Below are 26,321 nucleotides of genomic sequence, written 5' to 3' on the forward strand. Positions count from 1 at the left end.
GTTGCACACACCTTTCATAAGCGTTTCAAAATCCACTTTGTAAAAGTGGTATTTGTAAAGAATCGATAGAGGTTAGCTTTTGCTACGTGCGGGGATGGGGTGTGGGGGGGGTGGGGAATCGATAGTCGGAACAGTGGTTGTTGTAATAACCCGTCGCTAAAGAAGCGGTTCTGTCTGGCAAAAGACACACGGGCGCACGCATGCACGTGCTCTCTCTCTCTCTCTCTCTCTCTCTCTCTCTATCTATCTATCTATCTATCTATCACACACACACACACACACACAAAACCGGTTGTTTGTGCGTTTCCGCGTATGTGCGTGTGTGTGTGTGTGTGTGTGGGGGGGGGGGGTGGTTGGAGAAGGGGTAAGAGGGCGGCAGTTTATGAATCTGAGAGAAGCAATCTAGCATTGTCCTCCCCAACGCGAATTTCTGTCCCACTACTACACCCCTTACACCCCAACCCCATTCCTTTTTCTTTTCTTTTTTTTTTTTTTTTTTTGTATAAAAGCCGAAAGACTAGTAAGTGGATGAAAGACAAGCTGTGATGGAAATGATGAATTTTTGATAAAGTTATAAACCTTTGCGGTCGGCATGGTTGCAAGCAACGTGGGGCAAAGCGCGATGTCTTCCTGAGTGGTCTCCCCACTCCGCTCCCAAACAACCGACCTGATTGGCTTATGAATAGATGATGTCGGATAATGGAAGCGTGGAGGCAAAAAGCCCCCGTCCTTTTTGTGTCACTCCGTTTACTGTGTGCACGTGTTTCACCTCCAAAAAACAACGGGACTGGCCAGAATTATCTGCATTGATTAAATATTTTGTATTGGTGATCTGCGGCTAAATTGGATCTTTTGTTATAGCCCACGGTGCTGAGAGTACTTTGATCGATTTTTTTGTCCAACAGAAGGGTATGGCAGTTGCTCGCAGTTTGCGCAGGCCGTATTGAAAGTCGTACAACACATCCCGTTCCAGCTCCGTTCGTCCTATGCTCGTCTGTTTCGCACCCCTTCAATGTCAGAACAAAGTCATTTCTTTGGTCAGCGTTCTTTCTCTTTATCGTTCACCCAACTCGTCTGGAACAAGCTTGCAATGCAGATCAGACACTATTTTTTCTTCTTCCACTATATTTCAGTCTTCACTGAAAACCAGTTTTCTTTAGATTAATGTAGGGACACCCCTCGCGCCATTCCGTTGTTCTCGTTGTGTATTTCTCCACCCCCCTTCTCTCTCTCTCTCTCTCTCTCTCTCTCTCTCTCTCTCTCTCTCTCTCTCTCTCTGTACCCATATTTGTACAGCGCCTAGAGCCCTATTCAGAAAATATGCGTTATAAAAAAATAATTGAAAAAGATCAAGTAATTATTACTGATGATTAACGTGAGTGTTCATGAGGATAGGATACCTCGCACTAGACACGTTGATACCAGCAGAATCTAACATTGCCTGTGGATATTTGACTGCTTCATTCCTTATGATTTATACCACACGCGTGAACGTGTTGAAGCGTATGATGAAGTTTAGGTATGCAGCGGTTTTTTGTGCTTATTTGTTGTTGTTGTTGTTTTACGTATGTAAGTCTGAAATACTCTTTTTTTCTTGTACTGGGCTTAACGCGAACAGCGATATAAAGACTTGGTTGTGTTGTTTCCTGTCCACCACGGCAGGTCTGGTGGTGTTCCTGATCGCCCAGTCCTACAACACGGTGCTGTCCATCGGTCTGGGCGAGTCGTACGTGCTGTCCGTGGTGCCCGTGTTCCTGTACATCGTGCTGTGCCTCAAGGCCAAGACCCAGACCCAGGTCAACGCGGCCGCCATCCTGTCCTCTGTCTACGCCATCATCATGCTGCTGGTCACCGTGGGCACCGTCATCAACCTGGCCACCGCCAGCATCCTGTCCCCGGACGTCCTCTTCCTCGTTGCCCTGGCCGTCATCTTCATCTTCGCGGGCTTCATCCACCCCAACGAGTTGTTCTGCCTGTTTCACGGGATCCTCTACTACCTCACCGTGCCGTCCACTTTCGTCTTCCTGACCGTCTTCTTCCTGTGCAACCTGAACGTGGTATCCTGGGGCACGCGGGAGGGGCCGAAGAAGGTAGACCCCTCCGCGGAGCAAGAAGGCCAGCAGCAGCCTGTGCAGGAGAAAGGGAAGCTGTACAAGTTGTTCGAGAAGCTGGGGCTGACGGCCATAGCCCAGGACATCAAGGCTTTCGTTCAGCAGATGATGGGGATCCGTGGCCAGGTACAGTCTCAAGAGAGCAAGGAGGCCGATGGAAGCCAAAGCCCCGGGAATGCTAATCAATCGGTCAGGCCCGAAGAACCACCCCGCAGGAAATCCCCACCTCCAGTACTCCCAAGGCCGAAACCACAGCCTGTCGTGGAGCCAGATCATACCTACTGGATTCGTGAGGTGGACATTCCCGGTTCCAGTGCTGGGGAGCTGGAGGAGGACGAGATCGGGTTTTGGAAGTTTATGATTGACGAGTACCTGCACCCGATCAAGGCCAACAAGGAGCAGCAGGACAAGATCAGCAACGACCTGATTTCGGCCCGGAACAACGTAGTCTTTGGCTACATGCTGCTGAACCTCATGTTCACCCTGGTCCTGTTGCAGCTGAGGCTTCAGCAAGACGTGCTGGAGGACACATTCTACATAGCCGGCAAGTACGAGCCCGTCAGCACGGTGAGCCTGCTGCTCTTCAGCACTCTGCTGCTGACCCAGTTCTGCGGCATGCTGAGCCACCGCTGGGGCACCTTCCTGCACCTCATCGCCTCCACCCGCATCGCCTGGTTCAAGACCAACGAGGAAGAGGAGCGGGCGCTCACCGCCATTCAGGAAGCTCAGAAACTGACGTCAGCTAACGCGGAGGGCGACATTGACCTGATCAACCCGGACTACAGCGATGACGACGACACTGGCGACGACTACACCGTGTCCATCTCCCGCAGAACGTCAGGCAACAATCTGGTCGATTTAGGAAACGACCCTGAAGACCCTCCGGATTACAGTGACAGTGATGAAGAGGAAGACACTCAGTTTGGCGGCAGGTCTGTCGGGTACGACGCCGTGTTCGACAGGCGTTACAAGACCGTGAGAAGACACCTCCAGCAGCAGCAGCGCCTACCTCCCAGGACTTCGTTGTTTGAAAAGAACTACGCACCTGCCCCGTACAGACCTACTTATAGACAGCGCAATTCCGCACATTACGTAAGGCGGCAAAGTCTGTACATACCCGATGCACCCTTGGGTGGACACCGCAGTGTGTACAATATTTGATCACTTGTGTTCTGAAAACACGTCTGGTAATATTGTAATATCAGATCCTGTTTTCCATTCCAGTCATTTTCAAGTTGATTTATGTTTTACTTTAAAGGCCTGTTGGATGACGTGAATTCAAATAACATTTCCTCGACAAGCAACATCAAACCATCTGCAAGGTTCAGACTTCCACGGCTGCTGACAAACAGTGCACAGCGGTAGTCAGTTAAAATCTCTGTGGGTAGGGAAACCCGTTTCTGCCCGACTGGCATGGTGCAGAAGACGACATACTTTTTTTTCTTTTTTTTTCTTCTTTTTTTCCTTTTTTTTCATCAGCAACCATCGCCAACTCAGGGGAAAGCGTTGAAGGGTGTGTCATATTCTGGTACTGTCTTCAATTTGTGCTGTGCGCGGGAACATATTTTTAGCTTCAAATCCAGTTTCCTGGTAACCAGCGGCAGTGTCATCTGTCTGTCTTGAAGAAGCTTTTCTGTCAGAATCCAGAAGCTTGGTCACGGTCCCCTCTAAACCCCCCCCCACCCCACCCCACCCCACACCCCCTCCCTCCATTCTTTATTTCTGGCAAATAGATGATATGATTGTCTTCTTTTTTTTTCTACCCTTCTTTCGTTATTGTAATTTAGAATACATAGCCATTTGGTGGGATTTTTTGCGGTTTTATCTTAAACTTTAATCAGATTAGTTAGTGTTTTTCCCCATGCCTGTTATCCGTTATTTGACTAAATCGTCGACCACAGACACCTAATTAATGTCTGAGAAATGTACTTTGGAGTTATATGTTTCTTTTTGTCCGTCCACCTTAGCTTTGAAAGCTAACGACTAAGCCGGTACTGATGACTTATTCGTCTTTCAGTTGTTTGCCTGTCTTAAAAAAACTGTTGGTGACGCTGTCGCTGGAACAGCTGTTTCGTTTTCTTGAACTGTTTTAAATGTTGCTTTTGTGGCATGCGTTTATTTGTTTGTTTGCTTGTTTCATTTTTTGTGCACACACACACACACACACACACACACACACACACACACATATATATATATATATATATATATATATATATATATATGTGTATTTATTTATTTATTTATTTATTTTTATACAACATTTTCAACGTAAAGTGACGGCACATGCACGATTCATTTTCTCTCTCTCTCTCTCTCTCTCTCTCTCTCTCTCTCTCTCTCTCTCTCTCTGTCTGTCTCTGTCTGTCTGTCTCTCTCTATCTCTTTGTTGATATGTCAGTCTTTGCGACATTAAGTGTGTCGGGGGTGTTCGGTTAATCAAATTCATCTCTTTGTAATCGGTTGTACAATCGTCATTGTAGAAAGTTAAACATCCAATTTAGTCATCACTGAAATGAGTATGAGATAAACATGGAAACACTCAGTAAGTTAGTTAGTTAGTGAAAAACTTGATTTATTCATTGATCTATCCATTGAGCAGTATTTGTCTGTACAGTTGTTTATTCATCTATCCATTGAACATTTGTTCTCTTTGTAAATAGTATGCCATCAAACTGTACAAAATGAGTCACTTAGTGAGATCGTTCTTTGGTGATGGTGACGACTTTGCATTTGGTGTGTTTTTGTTGACTTTTATTACAGTCCATGCCGCTATTTAAAAAGCAAAATAAAACGAAACAAAACACACACACACAAAAAAAAACACACAGTTAATTGTCTTGCATACGCGGGAACAGTGGTCAGCGTAGGCCGCTGAAACATTCGTATCAATTTTATTTTAATTCACTTGGTGTTTTCAGCATGCTTTGACGTTGGTGTTGTTGTTGTCGTAGTCGTCGTCGTTGTTGTTGTTGCTGTTGTTAAGGGTACCTGTTTTATTATTATGCGTGTATTCTTTTAATCAGGATTGGCGATCAGGTGATACGAATTGCTCATAACAACAACCCTGTGATGTCGTACTTGAAACGCACTTACGCTTAACCCCTTCAGTACCAGGGGGAAACAGCAGACAGTGGTTTTTAAACCTTGGCCTTGCGTGTAATGCGTGTCGTTGTCGGGTGGAAAGAAAGATAACAGCATAATTCCTGTTACACTGTTTCTTTTATGCTTGTGATATAAAAACAGAGCGGGTCTCTGTCTCTATGTTGTTGGGTTTTTTTAAAGATGAATTTTAAGACGTGTGCCATTACGTGTTTTTTCCCCTCTCCTTTACTGTGTGTGATCGTTTAATAAATCAAACATAACGAAGGTGACCAGGTTCTCGCTCTGTCTGGCCTATCCAGTGTCTTTCAAATTTGTTGTAAACAAGAATAAGAGCTACTAACAATATTGCAAGACGCTGGTTTTGGAACTTAAAAGCAAAACAAAAGAAATAATTAAATAAATAAAACAAAACAAAAACCAGCAGTGTGGAGGTGGGTTGATAAAGCAAACGAAATTAGTCATTCTCATAGTATACGAATATGATTGTGTTACGAATTGCAGAAAAGCGGGTCAGTGATGTATTTTTATTTCTGCCTCTACGCCTGCGCGTGCGTGTTTGTGTGTGTGTGTGTGTGCGCGCGCGCGCGCGCGTGTGTGTGTGTGTGCGTGCGTGTTTTTTTGGATGGGGATGATTGAATAATGAGAGGGATATGAAATTCACGCCATTGCTTATATTGTCTGGTACATATGGTGTAACTACAATGCACCTGTATCTAATCCAAATGATCTTGACCAAATTCGAGGTCCTCTGAAACGTCGTCTCTGTGTTTTTGTTCAAAAGGTATTAACATCCCAACAGCATTCCTATCCTCATGGTATCAACTCTTTCCGCACCCCCCCCCTCCCCAATTCCTCCACCTCCTCACCCACCCACCTCCTTTTATTGTGTCTTATACACATTATCCGAAAGCCTGCGCGAGAAAATTTTCCCAATTTTGTCAGAGTAAAAAAAAACAAAAAAACAAAACAAAAAAAACCCACTTTTTTTTGAGGGGGTAGGGGGCGTGGGGTCTCTTTTTCTGCTTCCCAGTCCATTCCTCTTTCTTTTTTCAAGCAAGCCTTGACACTCCCACCCCAACCTCCCTCTTTTCCGTAGTCCGTGATGTACTATTGTAACAGGGTGAAATTGTTTTCTTTGCCCCGCAGAGAGAGAGAGAGAGAGAGAGAGAGAGAGAGCACGTATATGACCCGTGTTAGCTTTAGCATCATAACTTCACGTGCAAAATAATAATCATGTCGGGTGGATGTGCTGCATCTTGATATGTTTTTACGAAGTGAGTTCTCCTACCCTTTCCTTGTAGAACCAATATCATCAGTGCTCAGTTAGCTTTAAAAGAGAACAGGCAACAGCAGTGTGTGTGCGGGCCTCTGTCAACCTGATAGGGTGAGTGAAATATATCACACTTTACAGTAAGCATTTCTAGCATTGAGAAATTGATACCAAAATGTAAATGCTATTTGTATTTCTTATTGATATTATTCTATCAGTTTACTGTTATGCATTTGAACGGATTTGCAATTATTTCGAATAACCGAGTTAATCTTAACTGAAATGTAACCTCAACTTACGTTTTGAAGTTTCTAGGATTTATATAAATATCGTTAAGAAATTAGACAATTTCGAATCGGGAAGCAATTGCTCATTGCAATTAATGGGATAGTTTAGTCTTATCACACGTTTGTAACAATTGTAGATTCATGTGAAATATTTGGTAAAGTGATGTTTGGAGTGAAGGAGTGAATGAACGTAAACATTACTGTACGCTTGCTTACGAGGACTTTGTTGTTTTGTCCACAGGGTAATCATTTACTATTTATTTCCCTCCCTTCACGAGGACAGTCCCTTGCCCTTTAACCCCCCGCTCTCCTGTTCCCTTTACCCAAGTCCCGATATGTTCCCCGTCTTGTCCTCGATAAAGCCTTGAAGAAAACTGGTGCTGACGTGGTGAGAACCCTGCCCAACCGGCTACACTATCTGTGCTGTTTTGCTCTGGCGAATAGGTTGTGGCACTAGCTGTCCATTCTGTAGTGTTATTTGCCTGTATGGCCTTTTTATGTATTTTTGTGTAGCTTTGAAGTATCGTTATTTCACTTTTGTACGATTCTTTGTAATCTGGGGGTGATAAATTGAGCGGAATGGCTGGCGTCCTCAGCACGGCCTTATGTCATTTGCCGCAAGGAGCTAAACGGTTAGCATAATGTGTCATGAACTGTTCTTATCCTATAGTTTTATTGTTGTTGGTGTTGTTTTTGTTGTTGGTGTGTGTGTGTGTGTGTGTGTGTGTGTGTGTGTGTGTGTGTGAGTTTTGTGTTGACGCCGTTGAGCATTTGTATGGTTTGACAGTCCTGATATGGCCCTGAGTGGTTGGCAGGACTAGAAGCAACAATGAACAAGAACCTGTTGCTACAACAATTTTGTTTTATTACGTATAATCATCTTTTTGTTTAGGTTACTTCTTTTTTCATCCTCTGACGAAATGGACTGTGCTGTAAGATTCAAAAGATAACTATAGAAATTGTTGTTGTTGTATTCTTGTTGTTGGTGATGGAGTTGTTGCTATTGTTGTTGTTGATGGTTCTGATGTGGTTCCTGCGACGAGCAGAACTCTGAGCAATAAGTGAAATGTCAAAACCAAGTGTTCATCGATAAACATAAGCAATAACCGGGTCTCATTTCCAAGTGTTCAATGACCATTATTTTTCACGCACCTATTTTTCTGAACATGTTCTCTTCTTGGCGTGTCACCAAAAGGAAATCCTGTGAGTGCTTTTGCTTGTTGATAAACTTGCTTTGCTTTTTACATGATTCGTGCGCTTTTCTCTTCTTTTGTTTTAGTGATGTTATACAGAAATGACATAATTTATCATAAAAGATCTCATCGTTGTTTTTGTCAGTGCATGTGGTGTACGTTTATTGAATCGTTTATTAATAGTCTGAGCGCATGTTTTCATCCGTTGACGCGTGTATAAATGTGTGCTTGTGTGTGTGTGTGTGTGTGTGTGTGTGTGTGTGTGTGTGTGTGTGTGTGTGTGTGTGTGTTTGTGCGTGCGAGCGTGTGTGTGTGAGCGTGTATGTATGTGTGTGTGTGTGTTCATGCGTGCGAGTGTGTTTGTGTGAGCGTGTGTGAGGGAGATAGAGAGAGAGAGGGAGTATGATTAACATGATGCATTATGTCTTCCATGGTATACTTAGTAACGGATTATTATTGTTTATTCTTTTAACTGTTACTGTCTGGAGCTACGACAATGTACAAGCAATGTGAACTCTCAAATATCCGTGCAAACACACACACACACACACACACACACAGACACATACACACACACACACACACACACACACACACACACACACACACACACACACAGACACACACAGACACAGACACACACACACACACACACACACACACACACACACACACCATCGGTCTCATTTGTTAGTTGGTCAAATCAATTCAACAAAAACACCTTCACCTGGTGGTGATTTTATATTTATGATCTATATAAAATGATAGATGATGAATTCGGCACAAGTCAAGTAGCAGAATACACTGAAAAATTTTGCGTGTTCTTTTCTCTTGAGGCCATAAAGTAGACTATTAGAATTTTTTCATTGTACTTTTTTTTACGTTTTGTTGGGGGTTTTGGATCTTTTTATTTTTATTTTTTTTAATTTTTTTTTATAGTTTATTAGGATCTGTCTATAATAAATACAAATCAAATCATATACAGTCAGAAAATGGTTCGGGAAAGATGGATTAAAATTCAGAGTTATGTTCTTTGTTACGTGAGTCTGTTTGAAACGGGTTGTTGTGCGTGCTCTCTCTGTCTCTGTCTCTCTCTGTGTTTCTCTCTCTCTCCCTCTGTCTCTCTCTCTATGCCTGCCTGTCATTCACTCTGTCTGTCTGTCTGTCTGTCAGTCTGTCTGCCTGATTGTCTGCGTCTGTCTCTTTCTCTGTGTCTCTGTCTGTCTGTCTGTCTATCTGCTTCTTGTTCTTTCATGTACACACTTCGAGTTTATTGGTATTTGTTTCTCAGTGTGTTTTGTGTGTGTTTGTTCGTCCTTTTGTACATTTGTGGTTCTGGTTCGAACCGTGTCGCCTGGTCTAATTCACTGTTGAGTCTTCGTCAAATATGAGTACAGAATGCTTTGTTTGTTTTGATGCTATTGTCAAATAGTATTATTATCAATATTTATATGGCGCCTGTACTCGGCCAGCTTTGAAGAAACAGAGTTGCCTGCACAACAGACTGCCTTCCTGGATAGAGTCCACCTAGAGCTGCCTGTAGGCGCTCTTCGTTTCATCGTCGCCTGTAGTCTTTGAACTCTTTTCTTTCTTTCTTTTTTTAACTAAACAATAATGAGGCTTGGAGAGTAAAGGATTAACAAACAATAGAAGAGTGGTAACTCTCTCCATGTACACAAGGTACACAACTTCAAAGTCAATGCTGCTTATTCTGCCAGCTCAGCTAGCACATAGGGATGATAAAAAGGCACGTTAGAACAAACCCAGACACTTCCTCCGAAAAGGAAGCTCCGGGTTTATCAGTGGCAGAGAGGGGACTCCTCTGGTGTGTGTGGCCTTTGTGGAGACCTTCGTTTCAGTTTCAGTTTCTCTAGGGGAATCAACACTGCGTTCGGACAAATCCATACACGTTACACCACATCTGCTGTGTAGATGTATGACAGTAGTATACCCTCCCCCCCCCCTCCCACCCCTTCCGTCCTTTCCCCCTAACGCACTAGTCAGGCCTTGAGTTCATGCATATATTTTTGTGTACCTATCAGAGTGGATTTGTGAAGTGATGGCCTAGAGGTAACGCGTCCGCATAGGAAGCGAGAGAATCTGAGCGCGCTGGTTCGAATCACGGCTCAGCCGCCGATATTTTCTCCCCCTCCACTAGACCTTGAGTGGTGGTCTGGACGCTAGTCATTCGGATATATGCAGCATGCACCTAGCGTACGTAAAAAGAACCATGGCAACAAAAGGGATGTTCCTGGCAAAATTCTGTAGAAAAATCCACTTCGATAGGAAAAACAAATAAAAGTGCACGCAGGAAAAAATACAAAGAAAGGGTGGCGCTGTAGTATAGCGACGCGCTTTCCCTGGGGACAGCAGCCCGAATTTCACACAGAGAAATCTGTTGTGATAAAAAAAAAAAATACCAATACAAATACAAAATACAAATTTCTTCTCCAGAATTTTGCCAGATGACAACACTTTTGTTGCCGTGGGGTTTGTTTTTGTCTTTTGTGTTTTTTTTTTGGGGGGGATGGGGGTGCCGGGAAGGGAGGGTCAGGGGGGCGTCAGTGCACCAAGTGCGTGCTGCTCACGGGACCTCGGTTATTATCGTTTCCTCCGAATGACTAGGCGCTCAGTTTGATTATCCAGTCAAACTTGGGTAATGGGAGAAAGGGCGAGAGCGGGAATCGAACCCAGACCCTCACGGACACTGTGTCGGGTAGATCAGCGTCTTAACCACTCTGTCACCTTTCTCCTACGTTGACCTCAGCGGACGCTAGAATTGCGACAAAGCGAGTTTGAGGGTTTGGGGTGGAGAGCCTTAGGACACTTGGAATGGTCACTCGCTCACTACCCCTGTCTCATTCCGTCTCACTCTCCGTGCAGGGCGCCATAAAACCCCTGTCCATCTCAGCGAGCTGCCTTTGCTCCGTCCCCTGAGAAGATTGTTTTGCTGACTTGACTGTCAGCAAAACAATCTAACGTATGGTTGGGTTACGGTGTCAAAACGTTGTTGTGATGATTATCTCTCTCTCTCTCTCTCTCTCTCTCTCTCTCTCTCTCTCTCTCTGTCTGTCTCTCCCTCTCTTTGTCTCTCTCTGTCTCTCACTATCGAGACCTTTTTCGTTTTGCTTCAGAGACTTTTTTTTTGGGGGGGGGGGGGGCGGGGGGATGGGGGGGGAATCGGGAGGAGTTGGGGTGGGGGGGGGGATGGAAATGTGTTTTGTGGTGAGGTGAGAGGAACAGAAGACGAGAGGGGAGGAATGGGCAAAGGGGAAAGGGCGCGCGGCACATACATTAAACGTGACTGTTTACTTGATAAAAGGCAACACCCCATCCCACCACCACCACCACCACCACCACCACCCACTACCACGCAAATATAAAAAAAAGAAAACAAAAATAAAATAATAAACGCTGTGACGTTATCTATAAAACAGTTTTTAAAAGAGATGCATTAAAAGCGACCATTTACTTTATCTATAAAGCAAGTTTCAAAAGAGGTTCTGTGAGATGTGACAAATAAAAATAAAGTATGGGGGATGCTGTGTGCGGGAGAATGATTAATGTGAGGTGGTTTACTGTGGACTGTAGCACTGGAGTTACATGCAGATCAAATCTCTATCGGTCGTTCTCGGTCCAAACAATATGTGTGTGTGTGTGTGTGTGTGTGTGTGTGTGTGTGTGTGTGTGTGTGTGTGATAGATATATGCATAAGACACACACACGCACACGCACACACACACACACACACACACAGGCATACAATCCTACTGACCCAGTGAATTTTGAATGTCATTACTTTTTCCAGAGGAAAGGTGCATGCATTTTTTTGTTATCTTCGGTAAATCTCGAATGTTCTGAATCCTCTACATATGTACGGTTGCAGAAACCATTACTTTGGTATTGGTGTGTGTTGTGTCGTCCTGGCGAGGATACCTATGCCTATCACCATGGGGAAAGAGTAACAAACGGGTTTGTTTTTTTTTTCGTCGTCATTCATTAAACGGGCCTTGAGAGACGGGAAGTGGGCTGGTTTAGTGATTGATTCCAAGTACAAAGCGCACACTTAAAACTATTTCCTGTTTGTATTGATTAGTATGTCGACGTCTTAATCTCTCTCTCTCTCTCTCTCTCTCTCTCTCTCTCTCTCTCTCTCTCTCTCTCTCTCTCTCTCTCTCTCTTGTGGTTTGGTGTGGTGTCGTGGTGAGAGAGAGAGAGAGAGAGAGAGAGTCTGTGTTTTCCGGACTGAGTATTGGATGAATAATGTTGAAGTCGATTGTAGCAAAGTTGACGGTGAGTTGCGTCTGTATACGCAGATGTTTTTCTACAACCAGAAACTATGAAAAGCATAAATGTTTGACGACTTCTGTTTTCTGTGGGTTTTATTTTCAGTTTAACTTTTACTTGCGTTAAACAACAACACACAAAGACAGACAAAACAGATGTCTTGAAAAATCAAACTTTAATGAAGCAGTTAAGTTTTTGAACGCCATTAGAACCAAAGCGCACATTAGTGCTTAAAAATGTAGTTATAAAGTAATGTGCAAATCAGTACAGTGCAGGAGCCTGTGTCTGTCTTTTGAGATCAAATACCAGTATTTCAAGCACAAGGCACAATTGTTTATCAATACTTTCAGTTTTGTTTCGATGCGTTTTCGAAACACGCATTCTAAAACGTCACACACACACACAAAAAACAAAAACAAAAACCCACTAATGACGACAAAGAAACATGACGTAATATAAATGGCGTACATGTGTGATTAACATATCATATTAAAACGTATAATTAACTTTTGGTGCGTCTTTGTTGCATTGTGTAAGCCGCAGGTAACCCGCTTTGTACCCGAGTGTGCAGGTGAGAATATTATGATTTGGGAATATATCTCACTATAGTATTTTAGCGTGGACAGAATATTGTTCTAACATAATTTTTACTTGGTTTTCAACTTGATTGTAAGATCTTTTATTGTTCTCAAAGTCTTAGAAGTCATTTCTGTAAATGTCAAGATAAAATGAAATCATGTTAGCGTTCGCTTGGGTGGATTAATATATGTTGTGATAATGTTAACACTTTTAAAAATCTTCATAGAACAGGTAAATAGTATCAGCAAATTGAAATTCATTTATGATGAATGATAGAAAAAATAGAAATAAAAAAATGAAAATTTACTACTATTACTCCTAAGCAAGTGTGAAAATTTACTACTATTACTCCTGAGCAAGTGTACTGGCAACTCAAATCAATATTTTGTGTTAGACTGGGACCCAAAAAAAGCCTGAAATGCTTACAAACGTCCCCAAAAACTGAACTGAACTGATAAAATATACGGTAAGAAGCAGCGTGAGGTTATCACTAGTGTTGCAACTTCTATGAGTTAACAATTATGGATTCTTAACAGATGGATAATATGATAATGTGGATGAAGTGCGAGTGTATGTAGTAAAATTAGTGAAATTGTACAGGGCACACACACACACACACACACACACACACACACACACACACACACACATGTGAGTGAGATGCGAATGAATTCAATCCTAAATTGCTTTTATTCGTGAAACCGGTGCATTACAACCAGTATGAATATAAAGTCAAACACCTAATCATGGATTCTGAAAAAAAACAAAAAGTGAGGTAAAATCAATTGCCGCCTGAGCGTGATTGCAGAGACACATGCATGCGTAATGTAAACATCTGACAGCGGAAAAAACGCTGAGCAATTGGTTTTGGTCTTTCTCTCACACCAGCAGTATGTCGATCCTATCCTCTCCATCTTTTTCATCTTTCTATGACCTGTCTTCTCTATCTCTTCCATTTTACGATGGTCTATCCTCCCCATCTCTTTCATCTTTCTATGGCCTGTCCTCTCCATCTCTTTCATCTTTCTATGGCCTGTCCTCTCCATCTCTTTCATCTTTCTATGGCCTGTCCTCTCCATCTCTTTCATCTTTCTATGGTCTATCCTCCCCATCTCTTTCATCTTTCTATGGCCTGTCCTCTCCATCTCTTTCATCTTTCTATGGCCTGTCCTCTCCATCTCTTTCATCTTTCTATGGCTTGTCCTCTCCATCTCTTTCATCTTTCTGTGGCTTATCCTGACCATCACTTTCATCTTTCTATGGCCTGTCCTCTCCATCACTTTCATCTTTCTATGGCCTGTCCTCTCCATCTCTTTCATCTTTCTATGGCCTATCCTCACCATCACTTTCATCTTTCTATGGCCTGTCCTCTCCATCACTTTCATCTTTCTGTGGCTTATCCTGACCATCACTTTCATCTTTCTATGGCCTGTCCTCTCCATCACTTTCATCTTTCTATGGCCTGTCCTCTCCATCTCTTTCATCTTTCTGTGGCTTATCCTGACCATCACTTTCATATTCCTATGGCATGTCCTCTCCATCTCTTTCATCTTTCTATGGCCTGTCCTCTCCATCTCTTTCATCTTTCTGTGGCTTATCCTGACCATCACTTTCATCTTTCTATGGCCTGTCCTCTCCATCACTTTCATCTTTCTATGGCCTGTCCTCTCCATCTCTTTCATCTTTCTGTGGCTTATCCTGACCATCACTTTCATATTTCTATGGCATGTCCTCTCCATCTCTTTCATCTTTCTATGGCCTGTCCTCTCTCTTTCATCTTTTGTAGCATATCCTCCCCATCTGGTGTTGGGGTGTAACGGAGATGTGAGTGCAATGAATTCCGCTGTTTAGGTGCAGAAAAAAGGGACGTTCACCATAAGTTTTTGTACGAATCTTTGGAAAGACAGTGTGCGCTGTCATCAGAAGAACGGAGTTGTCTGGATGGTGAATAGACAGAAAGTAGATCCGAAAGATAGACAGGACAAGAATCAGTGAAGAAATTGTGACAGAGGATTGAGAGTTTGTATTGTATTCGTGCTTGACTGGGGAGCCAGTAGGGGAGTGACGTGTTGACATTTTTTAGCTTTGAGAGTGAGTCGTGCTGCAGAGATTTGAACTTTTTTAAGTTTGTCAACACAGTGATAATGATAATAATAATGATAACAATAGTAGTGGTAGTAATAACAATAAAAATAATGGAAATGTATGTAGGGGATTCCAGCGCTCGAGGCGTTTTACAGGAAATGTAAAAAGTAATACAAACGAAATAATAATATGGTATGGTGAATAACGCAAAACGATAACAAGTAACGATGAATCACACACACACACACACACACACACACACACACACACACACACACACACATTTGCGCACAAATGTGCGCGCGCGCACACACACACACACACACACACACACACATACGCACACATGCACACACACACACACACACACACACACACACACACACACACACACACACACACACACCCTTCCTCCCTCCCTCCCTCTCTCCGTCCTCATGCACACGCATCGCAATCAAGTAGTCTGGATGGAAACAGTACGTTCTTAAACAGAAAGGAGGGATAGGCCGTAATCACAGTAAGGAGTTAAGGAGTAAGGGAACATGTTTTCAGACCTGAGCTGAAAGACCCTAAGGACTGACTTTGTTGGAGAAAGAATTCCAGAGCTTAGCTGCTGAGAGAGAAAAGGCCCGCTGGCTATACTGTTTGAGTGTGAAGATAGGAAGCTGAGAGGGCCTGGTGTCATCAAAGGATTGAAGGGTCCTGGAGGGAATGTATATATATAGAGAGAGAGAAGTTCAGACAGATAGTGGGAGATACGGAGAAAGAGTGTTGGCCTTGTGACTTTTTGTTATGTCGAGAGATTGTCAGTCCTCTGGATTCAGCAGCCGAGCAATAAGCTCTGGAAGGAGTATAACTAGAAAATAATTCACTGGGGTATGTGGGTACAGTATCGTTGATGACATTGAAATATGTGGTAGCTTATTTGCAGTCCAACCTGTCAGAGACGGACGCTTATTCTCAGGGAGAGGGGGTGTGTCTAGGTGTTCTGAACAAGAGCCTTACAGCCCAGTTCTGGAGTGTTTGGGGGTTTTTTTTAAGGAGATTGTCAAGTATGTCTCTGCCAGAAGAGATTTTGTGCAATCAATACGAGAGACAGGCCGATCCTTTACAAGTCGCGGCAGTCCTTCATAATGTTGACATAAGTCAACTTCAGGGAATGAGTCACGTGCACAATCTTTATATCCTCCACGTGGATGACTTCCTGACCCGAAGAGCCGTCTGTTGGAATATCAAATGTGTAATTCTGGCGGCCGTGAATATCAAAACGGAGCACCGGAAGGTTGAGTTTGATTCCATAGCTGAACGTGTCCCCGTTCTGGAAGGGGAGGGTTTCCTCTAGAAGACAAGAAAAAGGACTGCCCATCCCTGTTCTCCATAGAATGCCAGCTTTCTTCAACCTGTTGTTTTGATAATATTTCCAGCGTCTGAAACATATTTCAAAAGTAGATTCAATACGCTTCACACACACACACACACACACACACACACACACACACACACACACACACACACACACAGGGGCAGAGAGAGACAGCGAGAGAGAGAGAGGGGGGGGGGAATAATAGTGATGTCCCCTTTCACCTGACCACCACGCGGAAAACGATGCATTTGGAAATTTCACCGTGTGGGCAATTCATTCCCAGCATAATCCTGGAGATGCTGGAGCTTGGGGGGACGGTGGAGTTGATGAACACCCCCCTCACACACAGGCCCCAACCGTCGCTGACACCCCAGGGGAGGGGCGCTGAGAAAGGCATCTCGGGGTGTGTGAAATTCACTTGCACGCACTTGCCTTGGAACGTAGTCCACTTGGAGTTGACCTGGGGAAAGAAAATAGAGGGGCAGGGAGGATGGGGGCCGGGGGGGGGGGGGGTAGGGTGAGGGGGGGCGGTGTTACAAGATACGTCACTGGTTGACAAACTATTGGTTGACTGACTGGGTCGACTAATTGTTTGATGACATTTACCTGCTTGAACTGACCTTGAAGCAGTTATCCACTTGGGGTTTGACCCAAGAGAAATGATACGTAACTGGTTTTTGATGTATCAGTCTTTAATAGTTGATCGACTCTTTTATCGGTCAGTTCTTTGAATTATTAACTGATTGTTGGCGATTTAGCCGGTGGTGGTTTTTCAGATAAATTTCGTTTAGAAAGTGGTTTGTCACTCAGCTTCCGACTTTACAGAAGGTGCATATGATACGGCAGGACACACTCTGTAAATATACTGTTGCACGTAACAAATCTAGGTTTACTCAAGTAAAATACTATTGCCCTAACTATTTTTGAGAAGCTGTTGATTTATTTGCAATCATAGTCACCAAGGAAGACAAGAAGTAAAAAATTGATACAGATATTGACCAGTCCAGCGGTTTCATCAAAATACAGTAGCTGTGTATGATTAAACTAAACATATTTATGATATAAACAAGAAAGGCAAGGTAAAGGTCTTCAAGACTCACTTGTGATACACACTTGAAGAAAAAATAATGGTAGTAATGATAAAAACTTATAAAGATCAGTTTGTTGAAATGTGTTTTCTATTCGTTATCATAATTATATAAACTTTCGCGGTTTTTTTGTTGTTGTTGTTGTTTGTTGTTGTTTTTTTGTTTTTGTTTTTTTAAGGCTTCAAAGCAGATTCGAACTATGGATGTTCGGGTCAAGAATGAGTGATATTACACACTACTCTGACGCGGGTTCAACAATAACGTTCAAAAATTATTTGAGCATGTTCATTTAGTGGAATAAATCGACAGCAGCAACCGAGGTGAAGACCCCGTTTAAATTATGTTGGTATATCTCGGGAATTTAGGAATGTCTTTCAAGTCCAAGGTAAAGGAGACGTTCTCATTGCCTCAAATACACACTGCAATATGTGTCCGGTTGTTTTTGTTTGTTTTTGTTTGTTTTTTTCTATAGAACTGCAGAGATCCGAGTTTATCCACTTTGAAAAATTAAGATGCAGTAAACACGATGATGATTATTTTAGAAATTATTTTAATTCGCCGGTAAAGGAGACGTTGCCATCACGTCAGACAACATGTTTTGTCAAGATCTACACAGACCAGTGTAGACAAGGCTGACCTTAACACAGTGAAATGGCCGATTCAAAATTTCTTTTATATTCATTCTGATTAATGTTGCCTGACGTGATGGCAATGTCTCCTTTACCGGCGAATTAAAATAATTTCTAACTGGATGACTGTAAATAAGTTACAATTGAACGCGGACAAAACTGAAGCAATGATCATAGGAACTAAACAAAAACTGTCTTCCATCACAATTGACACAATCAAACTTGACAGAACATCGATCCCTCTTTCCAGGTCAGTCAGGAACCTCGGTGTTGTCCTTGACAATACACTGTCCATGCAAAAATTTATCAGTCAGACATGTCAGTCCTGCTAATGTCAACTGCGGCGCATCAGTGCCGCCCGGAAATATCTGTCCACTCACGCAACATCTAGACTTGTCGTTTCTCTCATTCTCTCTCGCCTTGACTACTGTAACTCTCTATTGTCTGGTTTGCCTGCTTCATCCATTCAGTCCCTTCAGCGCATACAAAACTCTGCTGCCCGACTCGTCCTCATAAAGAAAAGATCTGAGCACATCACTTCTGTCATGTCAATAATGTAGTTAGTGTCTTAGTGTTTCTTTGCTTTTAATTGCTAACAAGAAAACGGGGTCATGGCGTCTTCTTACCAGACATTGCATACGTTCGGGCAGCTGCAATGGGGTAACAGTGTTTTCGGAATCGGGAAAGAGCATCAACGAAAGAAAACGTTCATGATTCGGATATACGGCTAAATTCGGGAGACTTCCAACCTATTATTGGTAGACTATGAAGATTTTTTTCCTACTATGTTTAAGCTAAATTTGGTATTGGCAGACAAAGAATTTCCAGAGAAAATGGCAATGTTAAATTTAACCACGGACACACACACACACACACACACACACACACACACACACACACACACACACACAGAGAGAGAGAGAGAGAGAGAGAGAGAGAGAGAGAGCACCGAACACCGGGTTATAACACTTATAAGAGTCTCACTTTGGTTTCACAAGTGAGTCAAAAAGGGGGAGGGAAATCATTGTGAGATGCTAAAATAATTCCAATATTTCGTAAATTTTCAGGTATATTGTTGGATAGAGGAGATGAGGAGGAGGTATGTGTGTGTGTGTGTGTATGCGTGTGTGTGCGCGTGCGCGCGCGCGCACGTGTGTAAATAGAATTGAATAGAATTAATTTCAATGTCATGAAACCTTAAGTTTTATAAGACACAAACACATAGGTACATGTGTGTGTGCCCGTTGATGCTAAATCTGGCCTTCAGTTTCTAATTACAAAATGTGAACTGCATGATTCAGTCACTGATGTGTTTTGTCGCTACTGCTTTTCCCCAACGTTAATGTGAAGATTGCATCTGTTACGGCAGTATTTGTGATACTAGTAGCAGTTGTGGTAGTATCTGTAACAGCTGCTTTTGTTGTTGCCAGAATATTCAGTGACTCGTTGCGTGAATTCTCTTCACTACAAAAAACGCAAACAAACAGATAAATCGGCAAACAGAGAAACAAACACCTGTCGCAGTGATCACCACGATGGTGGACACTCAGCTCACCTGGCACCGGACGCGGACATCAGCGTCAGCAGGCACCAGAACGAAGTCTGGCAGGCACTCCACATCCACCACCTGGCCTTGCTCCTTCACCTCCTCCCTCCCGCCTCCTTCTCCGCGCAGCACGGCCCCGGGAGGGGAGTCGTGGAGGTGGCAGTGGGCGGGTTTGTAGCGGCAGTGGTGAGAGCCGTCAGCGGTGGGCAAGCACACCTCCTTGTCCCCGCACGTGCGTTGCCGGCAGGTGTTTCCGATGGTGCCGGCCTCCAAGGCGTCCTCCTCTGTCCAGGAGGGGTCCTCGGAAGGCTCCGCTGCGCCGTTGTCTGTGGTCAGGGAGAGAGAGACAGTGGTGGAGGAAAGAAGAGGGAAATTGTGTGTGTGTGAGGAAATTAAGAATTGGATTTTAGCTACTTCTGTTCATGCCGAGGACAATCTGTTGCGAATTGTTACATGCGCTGAATATGATCCAATAATAAGAGGGAATTAAAGTTTGGGTAAAGCGAGTTGATTGTGAGGAAATCAAGATTTGGGTTTACTTCCTCAGCCACTTGATGCACTTCTTCCACACGTCACTGCTGTTATTTGCAACTCTGTTCTGTCTAGCTCCTTTCCCATTGTGTTGAAATCTGCTATCTTACGGCCACTGTTTAAAAAACCCAGTCTCGATCCGGACTCACTAAAGAATTAGAAACCCGTTTTTGATCTTCCCTTTTTTTCAAAAGTCACTGAGAAAGTTGTCCTTCCTCAACTTCTCGACCACTTCAGCACCAATAACTTGAATTACCCATTTCAATCTGCTTACCGCACCGGTCATAGCACCGAGACAGCCCTTCTCAAACTTTCGAGCGATTTATTAACTTCTCTTGACAGCAACGAAATATCAATTCTCTCCCTCCTTGATCTTTGGGCCGCTTTTGATACTATTTATCGTCAGATTCTCCTCAACCGTCTGAATCACACTTCTGGAGTCTGCGATCATGCTCTCTTTTATCTGTCTGACCAGTCCAATGTTGTTTCTGTTTGCGGTCTTTCATCCTCCCCCGTCTGACGTACAGTTTGGTGTGCCACAAAGCTCTGTGCTTGGGTCCATTCTGTTTGGTCTCTACACACTAACCGATTTTCACCATTATCAGTCATCTGTTGTCCCACCACAGACTTTCCTATGACAACCAGCTGTGTCTGTCAGAACCTCTGTCTCTCCCTCACTCTCTTATTGACTCTACTCATGCATGTATCTCAGATCTGAAGACATTGATGACTAACAAACAAGCTAAAATTAGATAACAAAACTAAAATCATGGTTATCACCCCACAAAGACTTTGCCACTCAGTCTCTTTTCCTTCCTCAGTCTCCCTTTGTGGCAGCGACATTCCTCTTTCCTCTTCCGTCCGTAATCTTCGTGTCATAATCGATTGGTCTCTTTCCTGTCAGCGGCATGATGCAAATGTATGCAGATTGTGTTACTTTGAAATTCGCAGAATTGCATCCATTCTCATCTCTTGACTGAACATGCAACCAAAACCCTCCTGCCTGTATTATTGTAATTCCCTTCTTGTCGGTTCACCCAGCTATCTCATTACTAGGCTTCAGAAAGTCCAGGATTATGCTGCTCGTCTTGTCTTTCGTTCCTCTAAATTTGATCACGTCTCTCCTCTACTTTATGCTTTACACTGGCTTCCAGTACAAGAAATAATTTTTCACAAAGTCCTGTCTCTTTGCTCCAAGCCCATTGAGGCTACTGATCCACAGTATCTTTCCGATCTCATTCATCTTTACATATCCTCACGCCAACTCCATTCTTCTTCTGACACCCGCCTGCTTAGGATCCCCACTGTTCGAACCAAAGCTTATGGCCAACGCAGTTTTTCATACCAAGCCCTCATTCTTTGGAATCAACTTCCTCGGCCTCTCCATCACTCATCTTGGCAGCAGTCTTTCAAATCCAGTCTGAAGACCCACCTTTTCCTCTCCTGAATAATTCTCAACAGCTTATCCCTTACCAGCGGGGGGGCGGAGAGTGAGGGGGATAATTTGATAATGTTTTGTATCCTGTGTTCAGTTTTTTATATTTACGTGTGTCTTTTTTCTTTTCTTTTCTTTTTTTTTTTCCTTTTCTTAAAAAAAACGCCTAAGGTGGAAGTGATGTTTAGTTGTCACCTTCATTTACTTTCCCCCACCATCATGATGTTCTATATCAGTTTGATCAAACAGTGGTGGGTAGTGTTTTTGGGTTTTTTTTTATTCAGTCTAAATGCTTACTGTAAACATACTTCTAGTGAATACTACTTTTCCCAACAAAGCTCGGTTATTTTCGCGCATTTGATGCCTCCCTTCCATCCTCTTGAGCTCTGAAGCATAAGGTGCAAAGATTAACCATTTATCAGGTATAAACTTTTCTGCCATTATATTACCCCCTGTTTTCGCTGTGTATTTTGATGTATTCTCTTCTTTCAGTTACAGCCTAATTCATTAACAACTGTGGGAAGTCATTGGATTGTGATTTTTCTACAGCTGCGGTTAAGAACACTACTGAAGTGTGATTGGTCCCTGGATCACTTGCTGTAGGGGATAGCATAGTTTACTGCCACTGCTCAGATACACATCCACTCAGAACGAAAGTGCAGTCCCATTAAATATGCATTTGGTTCTCTTCTTCAGATAATAATCAGTTTCAGTGCACACACACACACACACACACACACACACACACACACACACACACACACACGCACGCACGCACGGACGCACGCACGCACGCACACACACACAAACAAGCAAACAAACAAACAAACAAACACACACACACACACACACACACACACACAGGGAGAGAGAGAGAGAGAGAGAGAGAGATATTTCAAGCTAGTCCTGATGACAGGATTTCATACCCGAAGTAAAAGGGGTTTATTACTGAAATTATGCGATATAATTTGAATTTCCCATCGTTCTGTCATAAACTGGTAGCCTAGCCTCTCTGGTGTCTCGAATAAGACCAGACGTTTTCAAGACAAAGTTTAGCGAAAACGTTTATTGTGTTTGTGGTAAACAGATCACACGAAGTATATTTTGTGTCAGTGTCACGCGATTGCCAGGTTACTTCCAAAGTCTTGTAAAGTTAGAACATTTTCAGAACAAAACATAAAGGAATTACTGTCCAACCAGTTACTGTTGACTGAAATTGCCGAATTTCTGTTACATAGTCCAATAGGAGTGTTTCTGTGATGCGATCTTCCGATATCGAATTTTATTAAACAAATCTTTATTGGTGTTTATTTTGTTAATTGCCGTTACACAGATACTTACAATTGTTGATTCCATTGTTCTAGTTTATCCCTTTTTTCTGTATATCCCCTTCAAAACCACCATCCCCATCCCCAGCCCCAGATCACAAACACACACACACACACACACACACACACACACACACACACACACACACACACACACACATACACACACACGACACATCTAATATTACTCAAAGTGAAAAGACGTTGTATAAAAGAAAACACACACACACACACACACACACACACACACACACACACACACACACACACACACACACACACACACACACACACACACACACACACACACACACACACACACACACACACACACACACACACACTAACCTTCCGTTTGTGCAGAATGAAGAAGACAGTTGATTCCACCCCGGCATGTGCTGCAATAGGAATAACTGGTACAGAGGCGACGGTACCAACACAGACGTCTGCACTGTTCTCTGTTGTTCATCTTCTCTCTTCCGATCACATCGTTTCTGCTCACAGGGCTGACGGAACCGCCACACGTTTCCTCGAAGAGCATCAGGCTTGTCAGAATCAGGGTGTGAGTCACGATAGCTGGTAGTGCGAAACACGTTTTCATCTCGGCACTCTATTCAGTCCTGAGTTGACTGGGAATTATTTCAGATTTCCAGGTGGAATACACATGCAGACACATTCAGTGGATTAGTTTGTGATTTTTTTTTCTCTTATATGTAAGATATTTGTATGGAAGAGTCAGGAAGCATTTGCCTTCTTCTCGTCATAGAGAAATCTTCTTTATCAAATATTTCTCACAAATGTCGAATTGAACTCGTGAGCAAATTCTGGTTTCCTTTATTGTATATGCATTTGAAAGATTCGTGAAACGTATCTTTGTCTTCATAGATGAATTGTCTTTAGCAGAATTTCACACAAAGGTCTAACGTATCAAATAAACAAAATTTCTTGTGGATAGAAAAGAAAGAAAAAACGCATTGGACTGTAATGATCTTTTTCTCAGTGAAAGCAGAGGCAAATGGTACACATGCTATGAAAAATCCGCTGCTATCAAAAGGTCAACTAGAACGCAAAAATTGCACAAAACAACAGTCACAGGAATGCACAGAAGAACGAACAAATCGACCCATAAACACGTATTGTTTTCAAATGGATTTTGTTTCGCGCCTTCATACCGCCGAACTGAACACGTGAGCAAATACGGTTTTCTTTATTGTATTTGCATTTGGAAGAAACGTTTCTCTGTCGTCACACAGAAATTGTCTTTAGCAGAATTTCACACAAAGTTCTAATCTGTCAAATAAACAGGATTTCATTGGATAGGGAAAAAAAGGCATTCTATTGTAGTGACTTTTTCTCAGTGACAGCAGAGGCAAATGATACACATGCTATGAAAAATCCGCTGCGACAAGAAGTCAACTAGAACGCAAAACTGCACACCACAACAGTCACAGGAATGCACAGCACAACGAACACATCGATCCCTAAACACAAATTGTCTTCAAATGGATTTTGTTTCGCGCCTTCATACGGCCCAGTAAAGAGCTTATTTCAAGCACCTCTCAATATTTGCTTCAGCATGTACGTCTCATTACATGTTGACAGAGCGCATATGGCTGACTCAAGCGGTGCCCATGGAATAACGAGGACCCTAGAAAAGTACTTGTTCTTCTGGGGTGAATCCACCAGTCTGTTTTCGCTTGAGTCGGAATGTGCAGCTTCATGGGACTTGATGGGCCTGTATAGGTTGTTGGCGATGTTTAGGACCTCAAATATTAGAATAGTGTATTTAGAAAACCTGATTGTGGCCGGCTAAAAACATCCAAGACAAGAAAAACAGAACCAAAATGAAATAAAGTTTGACAAGACAATAATACATTAAAAACAAATGAAATGAGAAAAGGTGTACTTTGTTAAGATAAATATAACACACAAAAAATAAAGATAGACTGATGAACACGCAGCAGCCAGTATTTGTTAAAATGTATCGCTGTATATGAATTAGAAACTGTGACGATTGCAAAACAATAATTATTTATGAATACTTTTATTGTATCTGAAGCACTGGAATTCTGTTTTGTGTATCAATACCAAAATTCTCTATCGTCCAGTGCAAATGGGAAAGAGTGATTGTGTATCTGTGTTGGGTAGTTTTAGGTTTACAATCACCAGTGTCTTTACAGTCACTGTCAGTCAGTTGGGCCAGCTTTACTCGGCAACTCTTCTAGAAGAATCGCTGGACTCAGCCTCCTCAGCAGGAAGTTCAATGGAGACATGGAAGTCAATGAAAGTCTGTTTACACACGATATGGCAACGGAAAGGAATGTGTATGTGGATCTTTGGAATCATCGAGCAGCATTCCAACAGAATCATTCTGTGTCCAGTGGAAAGGTGCAACATCCAAGACCCTGAAGCTATTCATTGCCAAGCACATAATCCCAGGATTAAATGTTTGTTTAGACGGCTGGGCTACCTGTAAAGGATTGAATGACATGGGCTGTCCCCATTTCACGAAACTACTGAAATCTGTGTTCCCATTAACCCGTGTACAGCTATCCCAGTGACCCCCTGTCCCCAGCCCGGAGTGCTGAAGAAAGCGGTGAACTGGACCACAGCATGATGGAGCCCGATGTGGCAGACCAGGGACAGTGATGTGGACACACAATCAACACCAGAGGAGACTGATTTCCGTGACAACCACGTTTGTGTTGAATGCAGCTTTTGTTGTTGTTGTTGTTTTTTGTTCACTTGATAATCATTTAATTGTAAAGCTGTGCAGTTTTCTTAACACCCCCCGCCCCCCATCCTCCGGAGGGCAGCTTCCCAAACACAATTGACGTGGCCTGACCCCACAGGACAGAGACTGTGTCGAAGAGTTTGGTTTCAGGATAGAAGCAGCTGTGTAAGCACATTGTTGCGACAAGGGTTGTTTTTTGACTCACTTGTGTAAAAAAAAAAAAAAGGGAGTCTATATTTTATTTGTTGTTGTTTTTTGCGTGTTAGCCTTCTTTATGTGGTGGTATATTGTTCCAGTTCCAGAATCGTGTCACTAAGCTTTCCTGTTTTCGGCATGTGAGTGTGTAGAGGCGCTTCAAATGACAACAGTATGGTGCGTTTTATTTCATTGCCTCCAGGATCACAGCATGTTCAAAACACTTCATTTCTGTTTCATGCCCACACACGTGGGCTCAAACAACATGGGGACGAATCCACAAACTCAGTTCTCTCTCTGTCTCTGTCTCTGTCTCTGTCTCTCTCTCTCTCTCTCTCTCTCTCTCTCTCTCTCTCTCTCTCTCTCTCTCTCAGGTGGCAGCTTGCTGTATTTTTCTCAGTTGAAGTGATGCGATAGCAGATCATTCGAAATGTCAAAATTGTTGAGGTTTCAAGTTAGTAAACAGACTATAACTACTATTCATTTTCGTTCGATCGACGCACACTGCATTATGGAGAGAAGGTGAATAAACACCTCTATGTTCGTTGCCCTTTG

General features: G+C 42.9%; 2 protein-coding genes across 2 annotated transcripts in view; one reads left to right on the top strand and one right to left on the bottom strand.

Annotated features, from left to right (window-relative positions):
• The window catches only part of LOC143297300 (uncharacterized), an 85,989-nt gene extending 82,194 nt beyond the window's left edge, over window positions 1–3,795 (top strand). Inside the window, exon 29 of the mRNA XM_076609574.1 lies at window positions 1,663–3,795. Within this exon, the coding sequence (XP_076465689.1) occupies window positions 1,663–3,272 (1,610 nt within the window). The 3' untranslated portion in view covers window positions 3,273–3,795. The remainder of the gene's footprint in view (window positions 1–1,662) is intronic.
• Window positions 3,796–16,025: 12,230 nt separating this feature from the next.
• On the bottom strand, window positions 16,026–23,482 carry LOC143297103 (uncharacterized). The gene is made up of 4 exons (XM_076609276.1): window positions 23,186–23,482; window positions 19,553–19,869; window positions 16,542–16,740; window positions 16,026–16,255 (listed from the first exon to the last, which is right to left on the bottom strand). The coding sequence occupies exons 1-4, from the start codon at window positions 23,436–23,438 to the stop codon at window positions 16,026–16,028; spliced, it is 999 nt and encodes a 332-aa protein (XP_076465391.1). The 5' UTR covers window positions 23,439–23,482.
• Window positions 23,483–26,321: the final 2,839 nt, after the last annotated feature.

The sequence above is a fragment of the Babylonia areolata genome, chromosome 22 (genome assembly GCF_041734735.1).
Source record: "Babylonia areolata isolate BAREFJ2019XMU chromosome 22, ASM4173473v1, whole genome shotgun sequence".
Classification (NCBI taxonomy): domain Eukaryota; kingdom Metazoa; phylum Mollusca; class Gastropoda; order Neogastropoda; family Buccinidae; genus Babylonia; species Babylonia areolata.